Source organism: Rhinopithecus bieti, unplaced genomic scaffold (assembly GCF_001698545.2).
Source record: "Rhinopithecus bieti isolate Rb0 unplaced genomic scaffold, ASM169854v2 scaffold_10654, whole genome shotgun sequence".
NCBI lineage: Eukaryota > Metazoa > Chordata > Mammalia > Primates > Cercopithecidae > Rhinopithecus > Rhinopithecus bieti.
Genome location: NW_016806688.1, coordinates 709,793 through 735,144, shown reverse-complemented (window position 1 = coordinate 735,144; position 25,352 = coordinate 709,793). Strand labels below are relative to the sequence as shown.

The 25,352-nt window shown below is 38.0% G+C and overlaps 1 protein-coding gene across 3 annotated transcripts in view; it reads left to right on the top strand.

Moving 5' to 3' along the window:
* AK5 (adenylate kinase 5) overlaps positions 1 to 25,352 on the top strand; it is a 307,026-nt gene that overhangs the window by 59,821 nt on the left and 221,853 nt on the right. For all 3 annotated transcript variants that reach the window (XM_017877400.1, XM_017877401.1, XM_017877402.1), the window contains exon 6: positions 6,837 to 7,028. In XM_017877400.1, coding sequence (XP_017732889.1) covers positions 6,837 to 7,028 — 192 coding nt within the window. The remainder of the gene's footprint in view (positions 1 to 6,836; positions 7,029 to 25,352) is intronic.

Genomic DNA, 25,352 nt, shown 5'->3' with positions numbered 1-25,352 from the left:
CCCCCCCCCCCCCACCCGTGCTAGTTAATTATATCTTATGTGACTGACAGCTTTTTTAGTGGTTATTCTAGAGCAGGGGTCAGCAACCTATGGCCCATGTACCAAGTCCTACTGGTTGCCTGTCCTTGTAAATAAGTTTTATTGGAACACAGCCATGCCCATTATTTTGCCTATTGTCTGTGCTACTTGCACACTACAAGACCATATGGTCTGCAAAGCCTGAAATATTTGCCATCTGGTCCTTTACAGAAAGAGTTTACCCACTCCTGTTCTAGAAATTATGGCATATTATCATTAACTTATTAATGTCTCATAGAAATCAGTACTTTTACAGTGGTAAAAGTACCCTTCCTGAACAAGTAAAAGACTTTAGAACAGTTGAACTTCATTTACCTGCCTCATGACTTATGTGCTGTCTTTATTTGTAAATACCACAAGATACTTTTACTATTCTTTTATAAGGTTAATATTTATTTAGGTTTACCTACATATTTACCATTTTCATTGCCCTTCATTCATTCATCTGGGCCAAGTTTCTATCCTGGATCATTTTTCTTCTAGCTAAAGAATACTCTTTGATGTTTTAATTACTCTAGAATTTCTGATGACAAATTCTCTCAGTTTTCATTTGTTTGGAAATGCTGTATTTAGTCTTCAGTTTTGAAAGTTTTTTTTTTTTTTTTGCTGGATATAGAGATGTAGGTTGGCAGTTATTAAACATCAACAGTTTAAAGAAATCATGTCATTGTTTTCTGACTTTCATTGTTTCTTTTGAAAATTTAGCTGTCAGTCTGATTGTTGCTTCTCTGAAAATAATCTCTCATTTCTTTTTTGGCTGCTTTAAAGATTTTTTGGTCTCTCTAGGTTTTCAGTTTTACTATAATGTGCTTAGGTTTGAGTTTTCCATTTATTCTTGTTGGTTTTTATACTGCTTCTTGGATCTAGGATTTGATGACTTTTGTCAGTTTGGAAAATTCTTAGGTATTATATTTTCAAATATTGCTTCTTCATTTTCTCTTTTTCTAGAGCCTTCTAACCATGTCTCAGGTGTCTCTTTTGCTCCTTTCCATATTTTTTCTACCTTTTTCTTCTTTTGCTTCATTCTGGATTATTTTCTTCTGACTTGTCCTTTTTGTTCTCTTTTCGTTTGTCTCTGTTAAACACATTCAGTCCCCTTAATACAATAAAAGTTTGAGGGTATCCTGAATGAAATTTAGTTATCTGAGGGTGGTTCACACATACTCTTGATAGTATACCATTTTGGAGTTCCAGCAAAAGCCTAGGGGTGGGGTTTGATGTGGTTACTTTCTAGAGCCTCTTACCCTAGGTGGGCCCCATATACCACTTTTTGTCCCCTAACCCTGTGATCTGTTGAAAGCTCTGCCCAGAAATTATCTCCATGTTAAATGATAGTGAAGTCCAGTTGTCTGTCTTTTTTCCTTTTTTAGAAAGTTTTTGTTTCAACTGTGATTTTCTCTTTTCTTTAGTACTTTACTTTCTGGTTTCTGACAGTTTAGCTGATCTGAATTACGGAGTCTAGACCCTCTAACACTTCTTCATAAAGAATAGGACAGTCAAAAGTACTGACAGTTAAGAACAAGGAGCATTAAAATGAGCTCACTTTGCGGTCTGACACAATGAATATGTCTTTGCTTATACAAAGGCAGTCACAGGTTCTTTTTAACAGAATAGTCATTCAAGTAAAGGCTTTAAAAATGAACAGAGGAAGATTGAGTTGCCTGGGTAATGAAAGAAGAAAAAAAGACTGACTTTGTTGATTCTACAGGAGAAACAATATCAACAATTTGAAAGTTCACTTCCGTGTAGACAAAAGTGATGCCTCACTTTTTGGTTTTGTTGTTGTTTTGTAATTTATTTATTCACTCATTCAATCAGCACATGTTTTTTGAGAGCATACACTAAGGAAAAGGATGCCAAGGATCCTATGACCACTATTTCGTTTGCTGATACTTCTCAACATTTCACAGTGAATTTCTTTAAAACTTTCAGGGTCTTCACATCTTTTAAAATAGAATGATGTCTGCTACTAAAGATGGGGGAAAACATGACAGTTTAAGTATAATTCCCCTTTAAAATGGAGCACTATTGGAGAACATGAGGCCGTAATACATGGTTCTATGCAGGGGTTACAAGGAATCCCATGAGCGTGCTTACGGCTGAGGTGGAGCAGTCAGCTGATTATGCCTACCTGCTGTGGTGATCTTGGCTATTTTGTATTTTAATTTTTTAAATTCCCAGTCGTATATTATTTATCTATTTATCCAGGCTTTAAAACGGTAGAAATTTACTTCTCATAGTTCTGGAGGCTAGAAAGTGCAAGATCAAGGCACTGGCATATTTGGTGTCTAGTGAGGGCCTGCTTCCTGGTTCATAGTGGTCTTATCTCTGTGCACTCACATGGTGAAAGGGACAGGGAATCTCTGGTTTCTGTCTTACAAGGGCACCAATCCCATTCATGCTTTTTATTTATTTGTGTATTCATTGTATGTTTTTTGGTTTGAGGTTACCATGAGGCTTGTGAATACTGTCTTTTAACCCTTTATTTATTTATTTATTGAGACGGAGTCTCACTCTGTTGCCAAGCTGAAGTGCAGTAGCGTGATCTCATCTCACTGCAGCCTCCACCTCTCGGGTTCAAGTGATTCTCCTGTCTCAGCCTCCCGAGTAGCTGGCACTACACGCACGTGCCATCACGCCCAGCTAATTTTTGTATTTTTAGTAGAGACAAGGTTTTGCCATGTTGGTCAAGATGGTCTCGATCTCTTAACTTCATTATCTGCCCGCCTCAGCCTCCCAAAGTGATAGGATTGCAGGCGTGAGCCACCGCATCCGGCCCTAGCCCGATTTTAATCTGATAACAGTGCTGTTTGCATAAACAAACAAGCAAGTAAAAAGACAACTAATAAAAACTCTATGCCTTAACTTCATCCCCCCATTTTAAACTTTTTTGTTGTTTTTATTTATATCTTATGTCTTGTAAAGTTGTCATTATTTTTGACTGGTGCATCATTTAGTCTTTCTACTTAGGATTAGAGTAGCTTACACACCACAGCTACAGTATTATAATATTCTGTGTTTTTTTGTGTGCATACTTACTATTGCCAGTGAGTTTTGTACCTTCATATGATTTCTTATTACTCATTAACTAACTTTTCTTTCTGGTTGAAGTACTCCCTTTAGCATTTCTTGTAGGACAGGTCTGGTGTTGATGATATCCCTCAGTTTTTGTTTGCCTGGGAAAATTTTTATTTCTCCATCATGTTTGAAGGATATTTTTGCTGGATATGCTATTCCAGGGTAATGGTATTTTTTTCCTTTAGCACTTTAAATATGTCATGCTACTCTCTCCTGGCTTGTAAGATTTCCACTGAACTAGTCATAAGGCATTAATTTATACCGAGGAAAGATGGCAAATTAATCACAGTTATAACATTCAATAGCTTAGTAGATTCAAGGTCATCTTTTTCAGACCTGAAGTTCCATTTATTGATCAAAATCTTATATATCCCACTTAATTTTCTGTAAACCTAAAACTGCTTGGAAAAGTCTAACTAAAACATACATAAACAAAATGCAATTTTATTCAAAGTATTAAAAACCACATAAATTTCAAGCTGTCACTAGTATTTCAAAAGCGAATACCTGTAGTAAAAGACAGACTATAGTGATGATTGTAATCGTTGTAGTAATCGCACACGTGTAGAAGGCTATCCATGGCCTTACTGTGTCAAGGAAAGAGAAGCACTTACATTAACAGACTAAAACAAACACAAAATGTATTAAAGTAAAACATTTCAGTGCGAAATGCAAAAAATGTAAAATGCAAGAAGTTTTATCTGCATTCAATGCTGAGTTAGTTTTTTCTTATGTTTTAATACACGTTATCACCAAACCAAGCACAATATATCGTTTTGTCAACAAAATTCTTATGTAATTTATTTAAAGTAAAATTTAAATTATATCTTTTATTATAGTGGCTAAAGCTGGATGTTACTGATAATTATGTTTATGAATTTTATAACATAATATTTGATAAAAATAAAAGCTTTAACTTCACGTAATCTCTTTATGATATATCACACAAATATTATAAGTGATTTTCTAATTTTTTAAGGTTTCTCAAAAATGATTTGCGTGTTTTTTAAAAATTGGGAAATACTAACTTCTGAGTTAGGAGTTTATTCCTTACTTTACAGTTGGGAAACCTGAGGTTCAAAGGGGTTGAACAGTTTGCACAAGGACAAACAACTAATAGAAGGCAGATTCTAGATTCAAACCCAGGATTGTCTGATTCTACAATCCATGCTCCTAATCACCTTTCCTAGCATATTCCTGTGCTTACACAGTGGCAGTGAGAATTGGAAGACGAGATGTCTGAACAATGTTTTTTTGGTTTTTTTTTTTGAAACAGAGTCTTGCTCTTGCCGCCCAGGCTTGAGTGCAATGGCACGATCTCAGTTCACTGCAACCTCCGCTTCCCGGGTTCAAGTGAATCTCCTGCCTCAGTCTCCTGAGTAGCTGGGACTACAGGCACATGCCACCACACCCAGCTAATTTTTGTATTTTTAGTAGAGATGCGGTTTCACTATTTTGGCCAGGCTGGTCTCGAACTCCTGACCTCACGATCTGCCTGCCTTGGCCTCCCAAAGTGCTGGGATTACAGGCATGAACGAACGCACCTGGTCATTTGAACAATTTTTTAAAGACAAAATCAATAGGCAGCAGTGATAACTTGGATAGAAAGAAGTTTTGATGAGTAAGGGTTAGAATTGATACTAAGACTTCCAGCTAAGAGATTTAAGACAGGAGTGTTGCTACAGTAAAAATAAATAAGATGAGATTTTATTTAGGTGGGAAGTTGCTGAAATTAATTTTTGCCGAGTCACAGGTAACATTCAGACATAAATAGAGCTGTCACATAGACATTTGAAAATATAGGACTGGGGTGCTATTGAAAGTCAGTGCTGACAGTGGAGATTTGAACTTTATCAGCTAAAGGTAGTGGCTGAAACCAAAAGAGTAGAAGGACACGGAAAGAATGAGAACTTGGAGAGGGAGAAGAGTATGATCTAAGCCTTGGAAAACACCCCCACTTCAGGGATCTGAGGAGGAGCAAATGTGAGCAGAAGACAAAACAACAAAATAAAAAATAAGAAGTTAAAGGAGAACCAGAGCCACATAGAATTATGAAAACTAAGAGATAGTAACTGTGGCTAAAATGTATTAAGCACCTGGCATGAAGCATACATGCTGTGTATTTTATATTATTTAATCTTCATAATAACTCAAGGAGGCAGGTTCATGTATCTCTATTACAGATAAGGACATAGAGGTTTAGCAAGATTAAATTATGTGCCTATCGTTCAGCTGGTAAGTCCTGGGGCAAAAAACCTGGAATCCATGGCTCCCAGCCTCCCAAGTCCATCTTTTAACTAATGGTCTCCAGAGTGCACAAAGCAAACCACTGTGATATGGGAAAAAAATCATTAAAATTACAATGGTAGAATCCCATCCTTTAAAATTGTATTTTATATATATTTTACAATGTGCATTCTGTACTAGTATAATAATACATGCATATCATATGTACATGCATAATTAGTAAATTAATAAGTAATTGGGGTATATGCTTAAAACATTTACTAATGTGAAGATGCCGTAAAACACTTTGGAGATTATTGCTTCAAACCACTATGCAAACTGTCTTTTTGCCTTCTCCCATTCTCAGTTATAAGCTGCATTCACCTCATATAGTCATGTTATGTTTTAAATGCAATGCTAGTTCTAATTTAGTTACATAGAAACTTTTTACTTCATAGGTTCTTTTCATGCCTCTCCTCAGTATTTTCTGAAATTTATGAAGACCTTTGGGCCTTTAGTACTTTGTGATAGTGAAAGGAACAGAGGCCTTAGACTAAACAGACTTGAGTTCAAATATTAACTTTTACTTTACTGACCATGTTTTCTCAGACAAGTACTTTAATTTCTCAGAGCCTCAGTTTGCTCATCTATGAAATGGAGATAACATTTACCTTGCAGATAGTTGTAAAATTTAGCAATATCTTTTTTTTTTTTTGAGACGGAGTCTTGCTCTGTTGCCCAGGCTAGAGTGCAATGACACGATCTCGGCTCACTGCAACCTCTGCCTCCCAGGTTCAAGTGATTCTCCTGCCTCAGCCTCCTGAGTAGCTGGGATTACAGGTGCGCGCCACCACGCCTGGCTAATTTTTTTGTATTTTTAGTAGAGATGATTTCACCATGTTGGTCAACCTGGTATCAAACACCTGACCTCGTGATCCACCCACCTCGGCCTCCCAAAGTGCTGGGATTATAGGCATGAGCCACCATGCCCAGCCAGCAATATCTTAAGGAAATAGCATTGGGCCTGGCATACAGTAGATAATTTTTAAATGGTACCAAATAGTAATCATAGCAATAGTACTTATTTACTGTAGAGAACACCTGTGGCTCAGTAGTTCCTCCCCTCTAAAATCAAGTCACATATACATACAATATTTTTAGCAAAGTTTGGCTGAGACTGTTCTTAATTCAACTTGGAAACTTATTTGAGCATGTATAAAAAGTGTTGGCTACTGCATATGGCCGCATGAGTTAGGGAATGCTATTTACATGGACTGCAGTGGGAAAGGCTGCTCCTGGCCTTGGGTAGAGCAGCAGCCCTGGAAATATACTGGCAAAAACATACAGGGCCAGATATATGGCAGCCTCCACAGAACAACAGGAAATCGATGCAGCTGCCCACATGCATTGGTTGGTATGTTGAATACTTCTCTGTTTGTTGATGCTCTCCACAGATCTGTACCCCCGACTTGGTGGTATTCCTGGCTTGTGCTAATCAGAGACTCAAAGAAAGATTACTGAAGCGTGCGGAACAGCAGGGCCGACCAGACGACAATGTAAAAGCTACCCAAAGGAGACTAATGAACTTCAAGCAGAATGCTGCTCCATTGGTTAAATACTTCCAGGAAAAGGGGCTCATCATGACAGTAAGTTAGCTCAAGTTTTACAAGTCCAATACAAGAGTGCTCTTTCAGATCACTCATTAGCCTATGTTCTCATGTAGAAATCCTCTATACCTTAAAAAGTGGCTTTTGGGGTACAGAACCAATGGGAAAAAAATGTATCATTTTGACTTGGTTTGCCTTTTAAGCCATAATGTTTTTTCTAAAACGTTCATTTTAATTTAATTGATTTTATGAAAGAAGATAAATTTTAACCTTGGCCAAAATTCTTTAGTCCTCAAGTAGAAAAATGTTTTAAAATAACTGTCTGGGTGATTGTAAGCAATATTTGTCCAGTCTCTCCACTCTTCTGTCTGTCTTTGGAAGCCTAACAAAATTGATAGACCACACAGTTGATGTGGGGTGATTATCGATAGATTTAAGCGTTGTTTGTCATAATGTACTACATAAAGAAATGAGATTCTGACTCCACAGAAAAAGTTTCCTAAGGGTTTGACTTGTCATAAAGAAGTGATAATGTGTCAAAATGGGAGGTAGTCACCCTTCTGCTCCTTTGATGTAATGCAAATATTAATGTTTTCCTAAAATTTTAGTTTGTTTTGTGGCTGATGATATTCAGTGTGCCAAAGAAAGATGACACTGAATCATTAGTTTGTACAGTTTATAGAATCTAGAACATTAGAGGTGAAGGTTCAGCTAAATTTATGATCATCACAACATCAGATTCCAGTATGAAAGTGTAGAGGAGACAAAGAGGTTAATGGGTCATCTGAAGAAAGCACTTTATGCAAGAAGACACTAAAACCACAGCAGCTCCTTGACAGCTGGATGGTGGCAGACCTTGGCAGAATCCTCCTCTCAGCCCTTGGACCCGGGCCAGTGGACCAAAGAGTTTTGTCTAGTTGGGTTACAAGCTTCTGTAGAGAATGTAATCAAAGCGATCCATGCCCATTGCAATAAAAAGCCCAAAAAGACTTTTTTTCCCACAAATTTTAGGTAAACCAGCTGAAGCCCATCCAGAGAGCTCCTGTGATCTTAACAATTTCTGGGTTAAAACTCTCTTCATTAGACTAGGATGCCCTCGGGCCTGAAAGAGACAGACATGACATTTGAAAAGTAATTTCTTTGCAATCTTTTTAGCACCATAAAGAAATATTCAACATGATTTGCTCTTTGAGTCAAAGTTGTCGTGTTGCAGAATTGTAAATCTGATCTGGAAATTGTTCACAATGCCAGGGTTCATATTTTGATTTAAAGCAGGCATTGAGTAATTTGGGAAAATCAGGGTGGGTGCTTCTGTGGCTATGTTTTGTTGGGGTTGTTTTTTTTTTTTTTTTTTTTTTTTTTTTTGTCTTGTTTTTTTGAGATGGAGTCTTGCTCTGTCGTCCAGGCTGAAGTGCAATGGCATGATCTCGGCTTACTGCAACCTCCATCTCCCGGGTTCAAGCGATTCTCCTGACTCAGCCTCCCAAGTAGGTGGGATTACAGATGCCCGGCTAATTTTTTGTATTTTTAGTAGAGACAGGTTTCACCATGTTGGCCAGGCTGGTCTCGAACTTCTGACCTCATGATCTGCCCACCTTGGCCTCCCAAAGTGCTAGGATTATAGGCTGTTGTTCGTTTTTCTCACCAGTTACCAACACTAACTTCCACATTGTATCATAAAAAAAGAAATTTGCCCTACAAACCAAACCCCAACTGTAAGGTGCAAGGCCAGATTTAATTGATATTTGCAAGGCTCAAAGGTGTTACCAGAGTGTCTCTGATTACTCCCTGCTTGTCACATTCGTCATCACAAGCAGAGCAGATTTCTCAAATGAATGCGGAGTGGAGATTGTTAATTTACTAATATTTTGCATGGAGGTGAAATGCCATTGCCTCTAATTGAAGGAGTCAATAACAATGTGGATGACAGCCTGTAACCTCACTGCTAAAACCAAATGAGCTTTAAGATAAATGCTTCTAATTACTGAGATAAAACTTGCCTAGTAAAGTCACCTTTTGGAAAGCAATGAACGCAAACACAGGCTAAGCTCTGGGGAATATAATTTGAAAAAATTGTCTGACAAAGAAGCAAAACACGTGTCCTCTTTTAGAACCTGGATCATAGATTACTGCTGGAATTAAAATATATTTGGTGACACTTCTGCTTTTAAAGATGAGTTAAATAATAAAAATGATCATTTATATTAATAATAAGCATGTTAAGATTTTAATAAAAATCTGGGGATTAATAGACAAAACCCAAGTATTTCCTTTTCTCTGTAGTTTTTTTTTTTTTTCCTTTTCTGCTACCTGCCCCTCCTAATTCATTCATTTACTCATTCAGTAAATATTTACTGAAAACCAGGATACTCTGCTAGGGGATAGGGATGCAGAGCTAAGTAAACAAAGGGTAAGGATCTTTATTTTGACACTGACATATTGCAGACACCTAGAACAGTACCTGCTCACTATATAGTAAGCTTCAGGAAATGAACAGAGCTTGCAGCGTGTGAAGAAAGAGATTAAACAATCAGTTATTAAGTGTGATGACTGTTGAGTTATTATGTGTGATAATTGTGATGAATTATTAAGTGCAAAAATGTGCAGGGTGTCCTCACATATGTCATGCACTGTTTTAGGGATTGGAATTCCCTGTGGTGAATAGAACAGACTGTTTCCACACTCCAATAGCATTAATCACTTATCTCTGCACAGAGTTCTTAAGGGCCACAGAGACCATGTCCCTGTTTAGTACAGTTGAGAAACTTCATGTTGGTACTCCTCTTCTCTGGGGGTTTGGTGTCTGAATCCTGTCACTTGGAATCTCAGTTCCATTGCCATTTAATAATTTCATGATCCCCTACAAGGTACTAGCCTCTAGGACTTGATCTCTCTATCTGTAAATTGGAGGCAGTGTTACCTACCTCATAATATTGTTGTGTGGGTGAAATGAGAGAGTATACATAACATGGTAGATGATGGTAATGCAGAGGGCGTGTTTTAAGATGCTCCATGCGGCCGCTTTGCCTGATTCAGATTCCAGCTGCACCACCTACCACCTGTGTGACTTTCTGCAGGTTACTTATCCGCTCTGCAACTCATATGCCTTACCTGTAAAACAGGTATAGTCATCAATCCTACCTCAGCGTGATTGTGAGGATTCAATGGATGTCAAGAGCTTAAAATGGTGTCTAGAATGTTGTAAGCGTAAATGACGTGATTGATAGTCTTGTATAGTTTTTATATTTCTTCTTCTCTCTTCCTTCCCCAACAAATACTCATCTTTTAGAACCTACAGTAACCACTAGCAATTCTTTGCTCTTTGAGGGAACTCTGTTGCCTTTTCTCCAATGCATAGGTTATTGAAGAAATCCAAAATGAATAGGTTGTAAAAACTTTAGACATAATTCACCTTTTTCTTTAAAGGTGTCTATTAATCAGTTATAAATTTGACTCAGTGTCTTCTTTAGCTTCTATAGTGTCTGTGTAATCAAGCTATATAATGGCAGTGTCTGTATAGTAAGAGACATCATTCCACTCTTTTTTCTTGTTTACTTCATTGACTATATCTGTTGGCAGATTTGACTAGAGAACAAACCCAGTTTGAAGAGAAAACCTAATCAGATTAGCCAAGAAAAACATACTGTTGCTGGAATACTGTATCTTACTGACATAGTTCCCATTACATGAACTTCTTCATTTTTATTCTTGTATTATACATGTCCATATGCAGTCATGTGTGCAAGTATGAATGAAAATAATATGAAATCATAAGGCTGGTATATTAAAGACTTCTTTATAGAATTTTCTCGCACATATTTATGTGTTGTCTTTAACTTACCGTGAGGTCGGATGTAATTCCTCAATACATCTTTTACTGCTTTATGCTTGTAATTAAAGATTAGGAGGCTGTGAGTTCCCAATGTTTGTCAGAAGATTTTTCTGGTAGTTTAGGTGTTGCTGGATCAAGGAAAGCTACTTTTAGTATTGCTGAGTAAGCTGTGTCTCTTGACATTTTAGAGCACTTGAACTTGAAACTGTATAACTCTTGAATAATAATTTCCCTTTTATAGATTTTTAAAGTTCCAATAAAATGTCTGTTTCATGATCATTTTTAATCTTTCTTGTAAAAGTTTTTTTTCAACTAGTCTTCATTTCAATCAGTCTCATCAAGTTGGAACACTTTTTTTTCTTTTTTTCAATTTATATTTTTTGTACATGAATAAGTTATTTAGTGGTTATTTCTGAGATTTTAGTATGCCCATCACCTGAGCAGTATTTACTGTACCCAATGTGTAGTCTTTGATCCCTCATCCCTCTCAGGAACCCTTTTTTAAGAAGCAGAATTAATTAAGACAGGTCAAGTTTTTGTAAGTTTGGTGAACTTTTTAAAAAATATATGCAATTTTGTTTATTTTAAAGAAAAGATCTTCTTAAAATGTGCAAAAGAAAAGTTCAGATGCAATGTATATGTTATTTTTCCAAAATGCATTCAAAACTTTGTGCCATTAAATGTTCTATTCAGCCAGAAAAACATGGAATTCACCAGGGAAATGGATATACACTTATGTGCATTGAACAAATACTACTGAATATTGGTAATAATCATTAAAATCCACATTTAGCTTTAGACTGTGAAGTAAACAAATGGTCATTTTCCTTCTGGACTTTTTGTAGGAGTATAACTTGAAATCAGAGGTAAGCTGTGGTCACAGGATGTATGAAGAGGCCTACTAATTCATACCCGGGTTTACCAACTAAATCTCTTCAGCTGGGAAAGGCAAAGGCCGACAAAAGGTTAAAATCAGGATTATTTATTGTTCACCAATACCAGGTTTCCTGGGAAGTGGTCGAGGAATGTGAGGAGGGCTACAATGGCATTTAGCAAGGCTGTAGAGACCAATGATTCCCTAATGTTATTACTTACTAGGCCAGAAAAAAATATTTTTTAAGTAGGGGCAAGATGGCTTTTTAATTTTATAAAGTGAAGGCATTAGAAAAAAACTCCCAATACTTGCCTTATTTTTCTAATTTTGCTGCAGATTGGGAAACACTCATCACAAACCAGCATCAGTATTGGGAAACGAGTGACACAGAGAGCACAGTCCTGTCAAACTACACCATTGTTTATTACCAGACATTGCCCCCGAGTCCCAGATAACCCCATTCACACTACAGTTGCTTCATTTGCCCCATATCACTTCCTTCAAATTTGATAATCCCCGCATTATGCATTTCAGATTTACCACTGAAACTATGCACAGTTGACCCTTGAATAACACAAGGTTTGGGGTGCCAGCCCCCGTGCAATTGAAAATCCACTTGAAACTTTGACTCCCCGCAAACAGAACTACTACTAATAACTTACTGTCAACCAGAGCCTTATCAATAACATAAACAGCTGATTAACACATATTTTGTATGTTATACATATTATGTACTGATTCTTACCATAATGTAAGATAGAGAAAAGAAAATATTATTACTTAAGTCATGAGGAAGAGAAAATATATTTATTATTCATTAAGTGGAAATGGATCATCATAAAGTTCTTCATTCTTGTTATCCTCACATTGAGTACACTGAGGAGGAGGAGGAAGAAGAGGGGTTGGTGCTTCTGTCTCAGAGTGACAGAGGTGGACCAAAGTGGACCACGTTCTTCAAACCCAGGTCGTGAAGGATCCACTGTAATTCCCATCCCATCAGACACTCCTAGCCAAAGGAAAAATAAGTAGGAAGAGTAAAAGTTAGTTTAGAGAGAACTGCTGAATAATTATTTGTTAACTGACTTCACATTTCATAGGAACCAACACTAACATTTAAAGTATAATAGTTCATTTATCCCTAAACTCTCGATGTACAGCCACTGGTTAATTATCACCAACTCCACTTAGCATCACTGCACAGGTGGTGGAAATGGGAAGAAAAATAACCCAAAGGAGAAAAGAATTTTTTTTTTTGATACAGAGTCTGGCTCTTTTGCCCAGGCTGAAGTGCAGTGGCGTGACCTCAGCTCACTGCAACCTCTGCCTCCCAGGTTCAAGCCATCCTCCCACCTCTGCCTCCCAAGTAGCTGGAATCACAGGTGTATGCCACCATGCCTGCCTAATTTTTTGTATGTTTTATAGAGACAGGGTCTCGCTTTGTTGCTCAGGCTGGTCTCGAACTCCTGAGCTAAAGCAATCCACCCACCTCAGCCTCCCAAAGTGCTGGGATTACAGGCATGAGCCACCACAACCAACCAGGAGAAAAGAAAACTAAACAGCATAAACACTTAACAGCAACCCACCTAAACATAAGAAAAGCAAACAAACGCGTTTGATAACAACTTGCCCAAACAAACCCATTCTCCTAAAATTACTAGGAAGAAAATTCCGTTACAGCTTCTCAATAGGTAAGGGGTTGATGCGTTTGTAATGTGTGACATAATGAAGCTGTATTTCCTTTAAGTACCATCACTTACATCCTGTGTAAGCATCCATTGTCATGTAACCAAAAGCTCCCACTAATTCCTGTTTGGTGGGTTTAGTAACTGAGAAAATAGTTGAGGAAGGGTTTTTAAAGGTTAATAAATAGGAAAGGCTGTGGAAGTATTCTGGAAGATATTTATTTAGGTGACAGTGATATCTGTATTGACCTGGATATATGGTCCTCTAAATTGCTTCTCAGTTGCCAGAGTGTATTTAGATTAAGTAAACAGTGCCTTCTGGCACAAAACCTGATGCTGATAGAACCTCAGTGAGAGTGCTGAAGCAACATGAGAGATACCGTATCCATTTTTGACTGGAATAAAGAGCAGCTTAAAAGGAATCACATTCTCTGGGCAATAAGCACTTATCAAATCTTACTGTGTGTAGAGCTGCCAAGATGGTGCCGCCCTCAGAAAAGTCCTGTTGCTTCCCTAAGGAGCTTGCCATCTCTGGGGATTACTAGTGTTGCCCACTTGATTTACCTATTTACATACCAATTTGTAATTTTGGTTTTAAAATATCCAGAACTAAATCGAAAAGTGACTCTGATTACTTTCATATACTGTCATTATTGTGGGTTCTAAAACTAAAATGCCATGATCACAATTTCTCTTTCTGATCTTTTGGATGGAAAAGAAAATAAAAGCACAAAGATAAAGCCATTTGCTCACAAAATGGCAACCCGCATATAGCAAAGTATATCATCCACAGTCCTGGGCAGCAAATTCTGCTGGTTCCTGAACAGCATCAAAAACAACAGGAAGAACAAGCAGATACCACATTTATAACTCATTCTGGCATTCTGTCTCTGTCATAAGCAACGCCCTGACTCACAATTTTCCATACCCAAAGCTCCCTCACTTCCAGTCGTCTTCACACCCCGTAGGCAGAAAGCAAACCAAATGACTCAGCAAATGCATCTCTCTCTTGAAGTTGGAAACTGCTGCTGATTATATGACAGTCCTACTCTCAGCATCGGATGAGAAGAGCTCTTGCACCAAAAATGCAATATTTTATTGTGATGTTTTGCACAGGTATTAACAGGAAAATAAGGAAGAACTTTAAAATGAACAACTTCCTCCCCAACAGAATGTAAAATGTTTTTCTGTTGATTTTATTATTACAGACACTCATAAAACAGAGTCCAAAGAGCCCCATGAACAATTTTTTAACCAACTGAAGTATAAAGCAAGGCCCTCACATGATAACTATAAAACAAATGTGGACAAAATCGAGATAATTCAAGTGAAGACATTTGGAGATTCACATTAAGAAAATTCCGATTCCAAGAACTGTTATTGACAAGTCTGTCTATAAATACTTTAGTGAAGGTCTGTGCTATTTCTATGGACTGTCTTCAACAATACCTTGTCTTTTTAAATTTTTTAAAGCAAAAGAAAACAAATTACTAAATAGTTGGTAGCTAAATATCATGTCATACTAACAACTTCCTAAAACTCCGGTTTCAACCCTACAGGTTCTATATGTGTACACATGCACACACATATTTTTAGCTGGTTGATTCTCCAGGAGACACTCTGTGATCAGAACAATAATGTTGACAATAATGTCAACAAATATTCCAGACTTCAGAGTTAGGTCTTCATTTACTTTGAAATGTTATACTAAGACTTACTGGGAACATGAGTAAGAAAATAATATTTTGGGGCCAGGCGGGGTGGCTCATGCCTGTAATCCCAGCATTTTGGGAGGCAGAGGTGGGTGGATCACAAGGTCAGCAGATCGAGGCCATCCTGGCTAACATGGTGAAACCCCGTCTCTACTAAAAATACAAAAAGTTTGCCAGGCTTGGTGGCGGGCGCCTTTAGTCCCAGCTACTCGGGAGGCTGAGGCAGGAGAATGGTGTGAACCTGGGAGACAGAGCTTGCAGTGAGCTGAGATCGCACCACTGCACTCCAGCCTGGGCGACAGAGCGAAACTCTATCAAAAAAAAAAAGAAAATAATATTTTGGTAATGTCCTTAGACTAAATTTTTTTCATGCTTAAGGCCAAACTATTATTATTTCTTAATTATCTTTATTGTGTGATGTATGTATTATTAGTTATTGTATATGTTCTGCTCTCTCTCTCTTCGCTCTCTCGCTCTCTTTCTCTCTCTCTCTCTCTCTCTCTCTCTCTCTCTTTTCTCCGTCATATATTTAATATATGATATTTATATGATATTATAGTCAAAAAGAAAAGAATAAGCATTTAAGGGTTGCCAGTCAGGTAAATACAACAAAATATTATTAATAGATGGTGCCTTAGAAAACAATAGCTAACAATTCCTGAGTGCTTAATATGTGCCTAGTACTATTCAGAATGTTTCTGTTCTCACTTATAAGTGGGATCTAAACATTGATTACAATTACCTATATAACAAATTTGCACATGTACCTCTGAACCTAAAATAAACATTAGAAAAAAAAACTAAAAAACAAGCCAAAAATGTTTTGCATGTGATAACTCATTATTTCTCACCTAATCTTGTTGGGGCAGATACTATTGTTATCTCCATTTTGTAAATGAGAAAGATGAAAGCACGTGAAAGTGTAGCCTACCAGGATCCCACAGGAGCGGTGGAGTCTCAACCCAGATCACACTGCTGGCCCCAAAGGCTGTTTTGTGATCATTCTGTTGTTCGTTTGTTAAAACGCTTTATCCAGGCCCTTGTCATTTGACAAGCATCTCTATGCAGCTGTCATCTCTTCATTTCTGTTTTTTAGAAAAGAATAAATGGGAAAATTAATTATATTTGGTACATTACATTGAGAAATTTTAAAGTAATTTTACTAGGTAATAGATGTAAAACAGTTAAGATAATTCATAAAATTGATTAATCTAAGCACACATTAGAAGCAAAGAAATTATACTACAAATGGCCAATTGTTGGACCTTGTATTTTTGTTTATCTATACTACTATCTCCTTCTTGCTCAGTCCTACAAATCAAACATAAAACCAAGCCTTCAGTTCTGGGACAGGCAAAGCACTGTCCTTGTCTCCCTTAAGCCTTACAGTTCCATTTCCCCATGATGATAGTCCTTTTGTAGTAATTCATTCAAACCATTTTATTGAGGGCCTATGTATTCGTGGCACTGTTTTCATCAGACAACAGTGATCCTCCTTTTATTCAACAGCTATCTGTTGACATGCCTGATCATGACATTTTCTCATATCCAAGGTACCACAGCAGGCACTGCAAGGAATACAAAGATGATGTGGAGCCCGATCCTGTCTGCGGGGAGTTTGTGGTGCAGGCACACAGACGATAGAAACATAAATAACTTGAACTCAGCTGGGGAAGGGGTACGTGCCACCACACCAAAGTAATATAACAGGCCAGGAAGAATAAAGGGCAGGGAGTGAGTTTTTCCTGGAAAGATTAGGGAAGGCTCTCCTGGAAACATTGACCCTTGAAAGATGGGGAAGAGTTGGAACCCAGAAATAGGAAAGAAAGGCACGATAAGCAGACACAGGACATGAGTGTAGAACAGAGTACTGAGAATTAGAAACCGGGGGACAGAGGTGATGTCATCAAACTGAGCAAGGCACTGAAGTGCTAGGCTAAGGAGGAAGGGTTTTTCTGTTGGCAAGTGCCAGATTGAAAGGCTTGGAGCATGGGAGTGACACAGCTAGAAATAGTAAGCTGGTAGCTATGTGTGAAACAGTGAATGGAGGAAGCATCTGGAGGGGACGTGACAAGGGTCTGGACTGGGATAGTGATTGAGTGACACAGGTTTTACTTCTCTGTAGGGCAGACCTACAACCATCTGGCACAGATGGCAAACATGGGAGTAATTGAAAAAGTGCTCTCAGGAGAAATAGCACTCAAAAATCACCTGCATCTGAGGTGTAACATAAATTTTCCCAGTTTAACCATTTTGGTTTACCCTTTGGATAGTGTTCATGGCAAGGTTGAAAGGAAAAGAGATAGAAAAGGAAAGGGAATGTAATCAGGACTCTGACAAGCTAAAGCGTTATCAAGTGACATTAAAATCCAAGCAAAGAGAAAGTAGATTCAGTTGAATCACCAGTTTTTCTTTCTACTAATAACTGTTTCAAAATAATTCATTGAGTGAATAAATTAATGAATTAGTTCAATCATTATAGGTATATGTGGAACTATTTATTTTCATGGCAGACAGCCCTGCACATCTTGTAGCAGTGAGGACATAATTCCATTAAAGCACTGTGCAATAATTGGTCTTCACCAAATATAAAACGTTTGTTTCATTACAATAAAAGAATAACTGAGCCAGGCGCAGTGGTTCATGTCTGTAATCCCAACACTTTGGGAGGCTGAAACGGGTGGATTGCTTGAGGCCAGGAATTGGAGACCATCTTGGGCAACATGGCGAAACCCCATCTGTACCAAAAATACAAAAAATTAGTTGGGCATGGTGGTGCACCTGTAGTCCCAGCTACTTGGGAAGCTGAGGTGGGAGGATCACTTGAGTCCAGGAGGTGGAGATTGCAATGAGCCATGATTGCAGCACTGCACTCCAGCCTGGGCAACAGAGCAAGACCCGTCTCTAAATAAATAAATAAATAAATAAATAAATAAATAAATAGCCATGGCTTAAATAAACAGATTTATTTGACGTGTGTAAAAATATGTTCAGAAATGGATGATCTAGGGGTGGTACAATGACTAGATGGTGTCATCAAGGACCCAGGCCCCTTCTGTCTTTCTGTTCCAACATCTTTAATGCTTTCTCATAGTGACAAAATGACTACCACTGCTCTGGTCATCCAATTTACCTTCCACACAGAAAAAAGGTGAGATAGTAAAGGGCTAGGAAGCCACAGCTATTGTCTGTCTTTACGAAAGCAAAAGCTTTCCCATAAACCCCTGCTGCCTCCCTCATTGACTGGCTCCTGTGTCTCATTGGTCAGAAGTGGAGCATGTGTTTCCCCTACCTTCAGGGGAAGCTGCAAAATGGAGTTTTTAGCTTTACAGCCTCTGATATAGAGGAAGATAAAGGAGAAAGGAGCTAGAATAAATGAATGAGGCAACCTATTAACCACCAAAAGGTTAAAAATAATCCTTTTTTTCTGTTTGAAAAGATATGATAAAGTACATTTGCAAGTAATTCCTTTTTTTTTTTCTTGAGATGGAGTTTTGCTCTTGTTGCCCAGGCTGTAGTGCAGTGGTGCAATCTCAGCTCACTGCAACCTCTGCCTTCCGGTTTCAAGCGATTCTCCTGCCTCAGCCTCCCAAGTAGCAGGAATTACAGGCATCCGCCACCACACCCGGCTAATTTTTGTATTTTTAGTAGAGACTATGGTTCACCATGTTGGCCAGGCTGGTCTCGAACTCCTGACCTTGTGATCTGCCCACCTCGGCCTCCCAAAGTGCTGGGATTACAAGAGTGAACCACTGCGCCTGGCCCATTTGCAAGTAATTCTATCAAAAACGGTTAAAATAGAAAATGTGCTTAATAATATTAGCTACTTTTCAGTAAGCACTTCCAGTATACCAGACTCTTTATTCACCTTATATCTAATTCTTCCAGTCTTTTAAAATTAATGAAAGAAACAGAGGCTCAGAGAGGGTCAGGAACATGCCATAAAGCCTGAAGCCAGTAAATAAGGGAGCTGAGGGTTGAAATAGGTTCTATTTTGTAGATCCCTCAGTTAATGATAAGGAATTGAACCAGAACTTATGTCCAAGTAGAGTTAAACCCACCTCTCAAAACAGCCAGAAAATATATTGATAATGCCTGTTAATGTGAACCTGGAGGTTTTTGCTGATTGAGAAGCGACAATACCTGCTAAAAGGTAAACTGAGGCACAATAAAATTTGAAAGAGTTTATTTGCACAAACAGCGATTGATGAATTGAGCAACTCCAAGCTGGAAATGGTTCAGGAGATCAAGCAAGGGATCACAAGGGGAAGGCTTTTCTGGAGCAAACATGGAAGGAAGTAAAGAAAAGAAAATATTTGATTGGTTACCATTATACAGTTGCCTTATTTGAGCTATCCTTCTGGAGAGTCCTTGGTTATATAAGTTATTTGGCAGCTTCTGATGGGTTAGCCTTAAGTTTCATTTTTTCTTTAATATAGGCATTTACAAGAAATAGCACAAGTTTTGTTTATGTTTGCAAATCGAGCAAAGTTAAGGTCACTTATGAGACCTAATTGGCTTTATCTGCTCAGAGATTCTTCAAGTCTGGTCTCCATTTTAATTTACCTTTACATACTTAACTATACTTTTTAAAAAATAAGAAATTTGTTTCTAGGAGATGTGAAGAACTAACATACTGTATCAAGTGCAGCGCCCACTGGTTTACACATTTTAAACTATTTTAATCACTCACCTCTGTCATGTAGGTATTAAAATTATTTAGTGCCAACCGGGCATGGTGGCTCAAGCCTGTAATCTCAGCACTTTGGGAGGCCAAGGCGGGCAGATTGCCTGAGGTCAGGAGGTCAAGACCAGCCTGGCCAACATGGTGAAACCCTGTCTCTACTAAAAATACAAAAATTAGGCAGGCATGGTGGTCCATGCCTGTAATCCCAGCTACTTGGTAAGCTGAGGCAGGAGAATGGCTTGAACCCGGGAGGTGGAAATCGTGCCACTGCACTCCAGCCTGGGCAGCAGAGCGAGACTCCATCTCAAGAAAAGAAAAAAAATTATTTAGTGCCTTGTGTGTGTCAGGTGTTTCTATTTAGATTATCTCATTTCAGGTAAAGATAGGGACTTGCTGCCTTTTCTTAAATAAACTCTAAACTCTGCAGTCTGACTCTTGCCTCACCCACTCTGCATCTCACTCTGACATTACTCATTGGTCCCAGTCTGCCCTGCTTCACCCTTCAGACTCAACTGCTGTTGTCTTCCTCACTATAATGGGCTTCCCTCATCTGTCTTTTTGCCTCCCACTCAGCTGGCCTCTGGAGGGTCCTTCTCCAGGCACAACTGCAGGATGTTTCCATCTAGTTTAACCCAACCTGGCAGGTGGGACACAGGCAGGTATGCAGACACACCCCTGCTCTGAAGGAGCCCATGGAGAAAAGGGAGGAAAGGAGATCAGTGAGTGGTCTCATTGCATCTGACCATTGTAATGATAGGAGGAAGGATGTGCAAAAGGCTGCAAGAGGGAGTAAATTGCACCTGCCTTTCCATGATAACTCTGGTAGGACTGGACGAACTTGACACTCTGTGGAACAGAGATTATTCCATACATTCAAAGAAGAAATGAGGCATCTGAAATTTCTAAGTGGAGTTATAGCCACTACCAAGTTCAGGATTGGAAATGGGAGTAAGTGATGGGAAAGACAGAATCAAGAGCTAAGCAGCCAAGGAAGGAGTGGGGAATAAAATAAATTTTATCTAAACCATTCTAATTTCTTGTTGCTCTCTGCCCGCTCCAACAACCCCATTGAAGAATTTAATTTAGCTCAGTATAAAATAATCTACGAATATACTCATTCATCAATTTCTTTTTAGGCAATTATTCTGAGATTTCTAGCTAATGTGGGGTACTGAAAGATGTATGAAAATGTTGATTTTTGGCTTTAAGAGCTCCTAAATGAAGTAAGAAAGCCAACTCTGAATTTAAAGGGATGTCTGTGCAAAGGAAGCTTGAATGTGTGTAAGTTGTAATATGATGCAGGCTATTATTTTCAGCAGTCCACTTCGTAGGGACTGTGCAGCCAGCACAGTGCCAGACTGTAGTGGGTGCTTTCAAGTTATTTGTTACATTAATGCATACATTAATGAGTTGGACTACATCTGTTCATCCTAATAAGTTGAGAGTGAACAAGAACTTGTTTAGACTTCATTCACTAGGATTGAATAAGCAGCTTTTCAGTAATGCTTCAAATTTGAGCTTTCAAAAATTCATGCTTTCCACTGTGGTCTAGTCTCTAACCATTGCCAATTCACAGGTTATTTGAAGGTGTCAGCAACCATGAGAGATTTCTCAGAAAATACCAGAGTGTTGCTTCAAACAATTTCCACAATTGTTGTCAAGTTCAGGATCAAGGGGAAAAATAGAAGTAATAGATTTTTTGTAAAAAAAAAAAAAAAAAAAAAATCTTGTGTCTTACCTGAAAGTTTAATTTCAAAAGATAGTGTTGTGTATTGTAAGATAGGATTTTCCTCTATTCTGAAACTTATGCATAAAATCTGAATACAGACATCACGATCACTTGATATATACTTGATAATGTTTATTTTTAATTTTTTTACCAAAGCTTTATTTAGAGTTCGTGTGTTCATGACAAATTAATTCTGGCAGAAGTCCAAAAAGATGATAAGGTCTCTTACAACTGAATGATTAATGCAGCAGTAATTTCCAACTAAATTCTGTCTGTCTCAGAAGATTTTGTAAAGCCTTAGGTGAAATCCTTTTGGCTCAATGAGCAGTTGCTGGATGACTGCAGTACCTGTGATTGCTGGCTCATTTCATTGGTTCAATCTGAATTCTTAAAACAATGAAATTTGATATTAAAAATATCAAGTAGTGCATTTTCTAAAATCCCATGGATAGGTAATTCCACAGTTGTACTGCTCCACTTCATATTCTGTGAATGAAAGCCCCACTTCAAAAATGTAAGACAAGAGAAGAAACATAGGAAACTTTAGTTATCTCAAATTTTCCTGTTACTTGTAGTTGTTCAAAATGGCATTCTCTGCAGCTAAGGACTTTTCCCTCTCCCTGCAGTCCTGATCAACCTCATCACCCTGCCTCGACCTGGATTTTTCTGGGAAGCCACCCCGGGGACAGATGCCCCACTCTGAGGTCCCATAACACCCCATTTTGAGTCCATTCATGGCAATTACGTTATTTTATAATTCTACCTCTTTATGATTCTGCCGTCTTTCTACTATAACTCTGTCTTTATAATTCCACTGTCTGCTCTCCTTTTTATAATTCTGCTGTCATCATCAATATTTTATTTCCAGCACCTGGCTTGGAGCCCATAAGTTCACCTTCAATGTATATTTACTAAATGAATAGACTATTACTGGGTTGTGAATTTTTTGATGACCCTCGTTAAATGCACACACATATACACACACTTAATATATATAGTTAACACATGTGGGGGAAGAAAGAGCAAAAACAGAGCCGGAAAAAAATGTTTCCACTTGAAAACCATTTTTCCAATCTTCTCTGCAGTTGCTCGTAGGTAACACCTTTCAAGATCTCTAGTCTTTAAATTGCTGTAAACATGCTTTGTTTTCATTTTAAGACTGAGATCTCTTGGTTAAACTGCACATCAAATTTGGTCATTTTTTGCTTCTACACTCCCATAAAGTTAATTGAAATTCTTCAAATAATGCAAATTTCAGAAATAATGTGTGATGTCACTGAAACAAAAGCTCTATAAGAGGAAGTCTTTCAACTGAGTTCTTTACTATTGCATCTGTCTCCTAGAACACTGCCTGGTACATAGTAAGTGCTAAGTAAATATTTGTTGAGTGAAATGTAGATGTAAACCAACACCCTAATCGCTACCTGGATTTGGAAACATAAAGAGAAGAATCTAGAGAAGATGAACAGGACCAGACAAGTGAAAGCAACTCTTGTCTATCAAAGGACAAAAACAGGGCTGGTGATTAAAAACTCAGAAGGCAGGGGCAAACAGATCACAGTTCTAGGCCATTCACGAGTTCTTGACCTCTTGCCCAAGTTTTCAAAACTCTTAGGGTCTCAGTTCTACCATCTGAAAACTGAATTTCATAATGCCTGCCTCCTAAGTGGGCTGTGAGGATTGAGTGAGAAAAGGTGATTTAAGAACTAAGCACGGTGCCCAGCACAGAGAAAGCACTAGCAAGACACAGATATTCTTATTTTTTTGATGAGTTTGGCCTTGGTACTGTCCAGAAGAATTATTAGTGCTATGGCAGCCGTATGTGCTATGTACTTTCACATACTAATTCTTTCAATGTATTGGATTTCTGACAAGAGAGAAATTCCCATATTCCAGTGGTAGTTTTTAAATCTCAGGAAAGTGGCTCCCACAGCTCCTATGAAACGATGAGCTGAGAAAAGTGAACACAGCTTAACAGTCAAAAGAAGTGTTGCCAAGCCTGTCACTAGCTATAAAAGCCCTTCAGAAGCTATTTGATAAGCTCTTGTGTTGATTTTTCTCTCTTCTTCTGTCTTCTTCTGATTTGGCTTCCACTCTCTGTTGATTTTTTCCCTTCTCTCTCTTTGAGCATGGTCTCAGTAGACACCAAGGACATTGGGTAGGACTGCCAATTTCATATTTTGTTCATGCCTATGTTATTCACAAACCTTCTCAATTTTTATTATATTCAAATAAACCTTATGCTGGTGAAATGTTGCAGGGGACTCAATGGTAAATATTACATTAAGCAAAATGTAGTGTGGTATGGTGGTCCAAGGGCTGACTTTGAAGTCACAAAGACCAGGGTTTGAATCCTGGCAAGTCTCTTAACCTCTCTAAGATGAAATGTCCTCATCTGTAAAATGGGAATGAAGATAACTGACTTGCAAGATTAATTAAGGATTATAGATAATATATATAAAGCTCTCCTATGATATGGGTGGTGAAATAAATTGTATATGTAGTTATTCACATAATCTGTAATAGCATATACTCTAAAACAGAAATTATCTAATCAAAATATGTGCTAAATAATGACAAATAACAGTTTACATCATTGAGCACTTCACTGTGCTGGGCAACATCATGCAAATATGTTTCAGGAAGACGATAGGTACCCGGTGATCAATTCTCTTCTATTGCATGCTCAGTTATGTCTAATGTATATCTATTCAAAGTGATGGATTCCATGAGAAAACTGAAATCCAGTTCTGAGAGCTACTCATTACTTCTCAAAATGACTAAATCAGGAGACAACACCAACAGCTACTTATTTTAATGGAGACATTTTTCAGAAGAAATGTCAGCCACAAATCTGTCTTGGCAGTTGCACGCCATGTTATTTTCTGTCATTTTACTTTTCAACATTGGCAAGCGGGAGCTGCTGAAGGATGAGCAGCTTTCAAGTTTCTATCAATAGGAGGAAAATGGAGTCTGTTTACTTCTGTTTTAATTTTTTCCATCTAAAATCTCACACTTTCTTTTTAAAATGTAATATTTATGGAGAGGGGTGTGTGTGTGTGTGTGTGTGTATGTGTGTGAGAGAGAGAGAGAGAGAGAGAGAGAGAGAAAGAGAGAGATCAAGCATGTGCTCATCTATGGGTGGTGCTGAGGGTCAAGAATGCAGAAGAATGTAAGAAGAAAGTAAAAATCATCCATTATTCTGAAGCCCAGAAATAACCACTGTTAACATTTTGAGTCTTTTCTGTGCAGTGTTTTCTATGATATTTTGACAGCATGATGGTTGAAATCATATTGTACTCTGCTTTAAAATTTTTTTAACTTGAAATTATTCATGAGCATGTTTACAAGTCACCAGCTGGGCAATTTATTTACCCCCAAAAGCCTCAGCAGTAATGACCCAGTGTTTCTAATTCACAGAGTTGGCATGAGGTTCAAATTAGAAAACACATGAGAACCCTTTGTAAGTCACTTACAGAAGGCACAAATAAAATTATTTATTCTTATGTCCATGTCTTGAGGAATCAAAAGGTCCCCAATAATTACGCAGCTGCAAAATCCTCTGCAGGTCAGTCTGAGGATCTAGAAAAGACCAAGACAACTCTTGGTCTGAAAGTTTACAGAATGATCCAGAGATAAAGCTAAAACATGAAAACATTAAGGAAAAAAGTAGCGGGTTAAGCTCTCCTTTTGACTACAAGTAGAACTTTGTCTTATTTAAAAAGATTATCCAATACTGAATTCCTTCTATCCTTGGCTCTTTCCATTTGAAAATGAGTCATGCTTCAAAAAATTATTTTTTCTTACCTCAGACAAAATTATAATTTTATCCACAATAATTTGATTT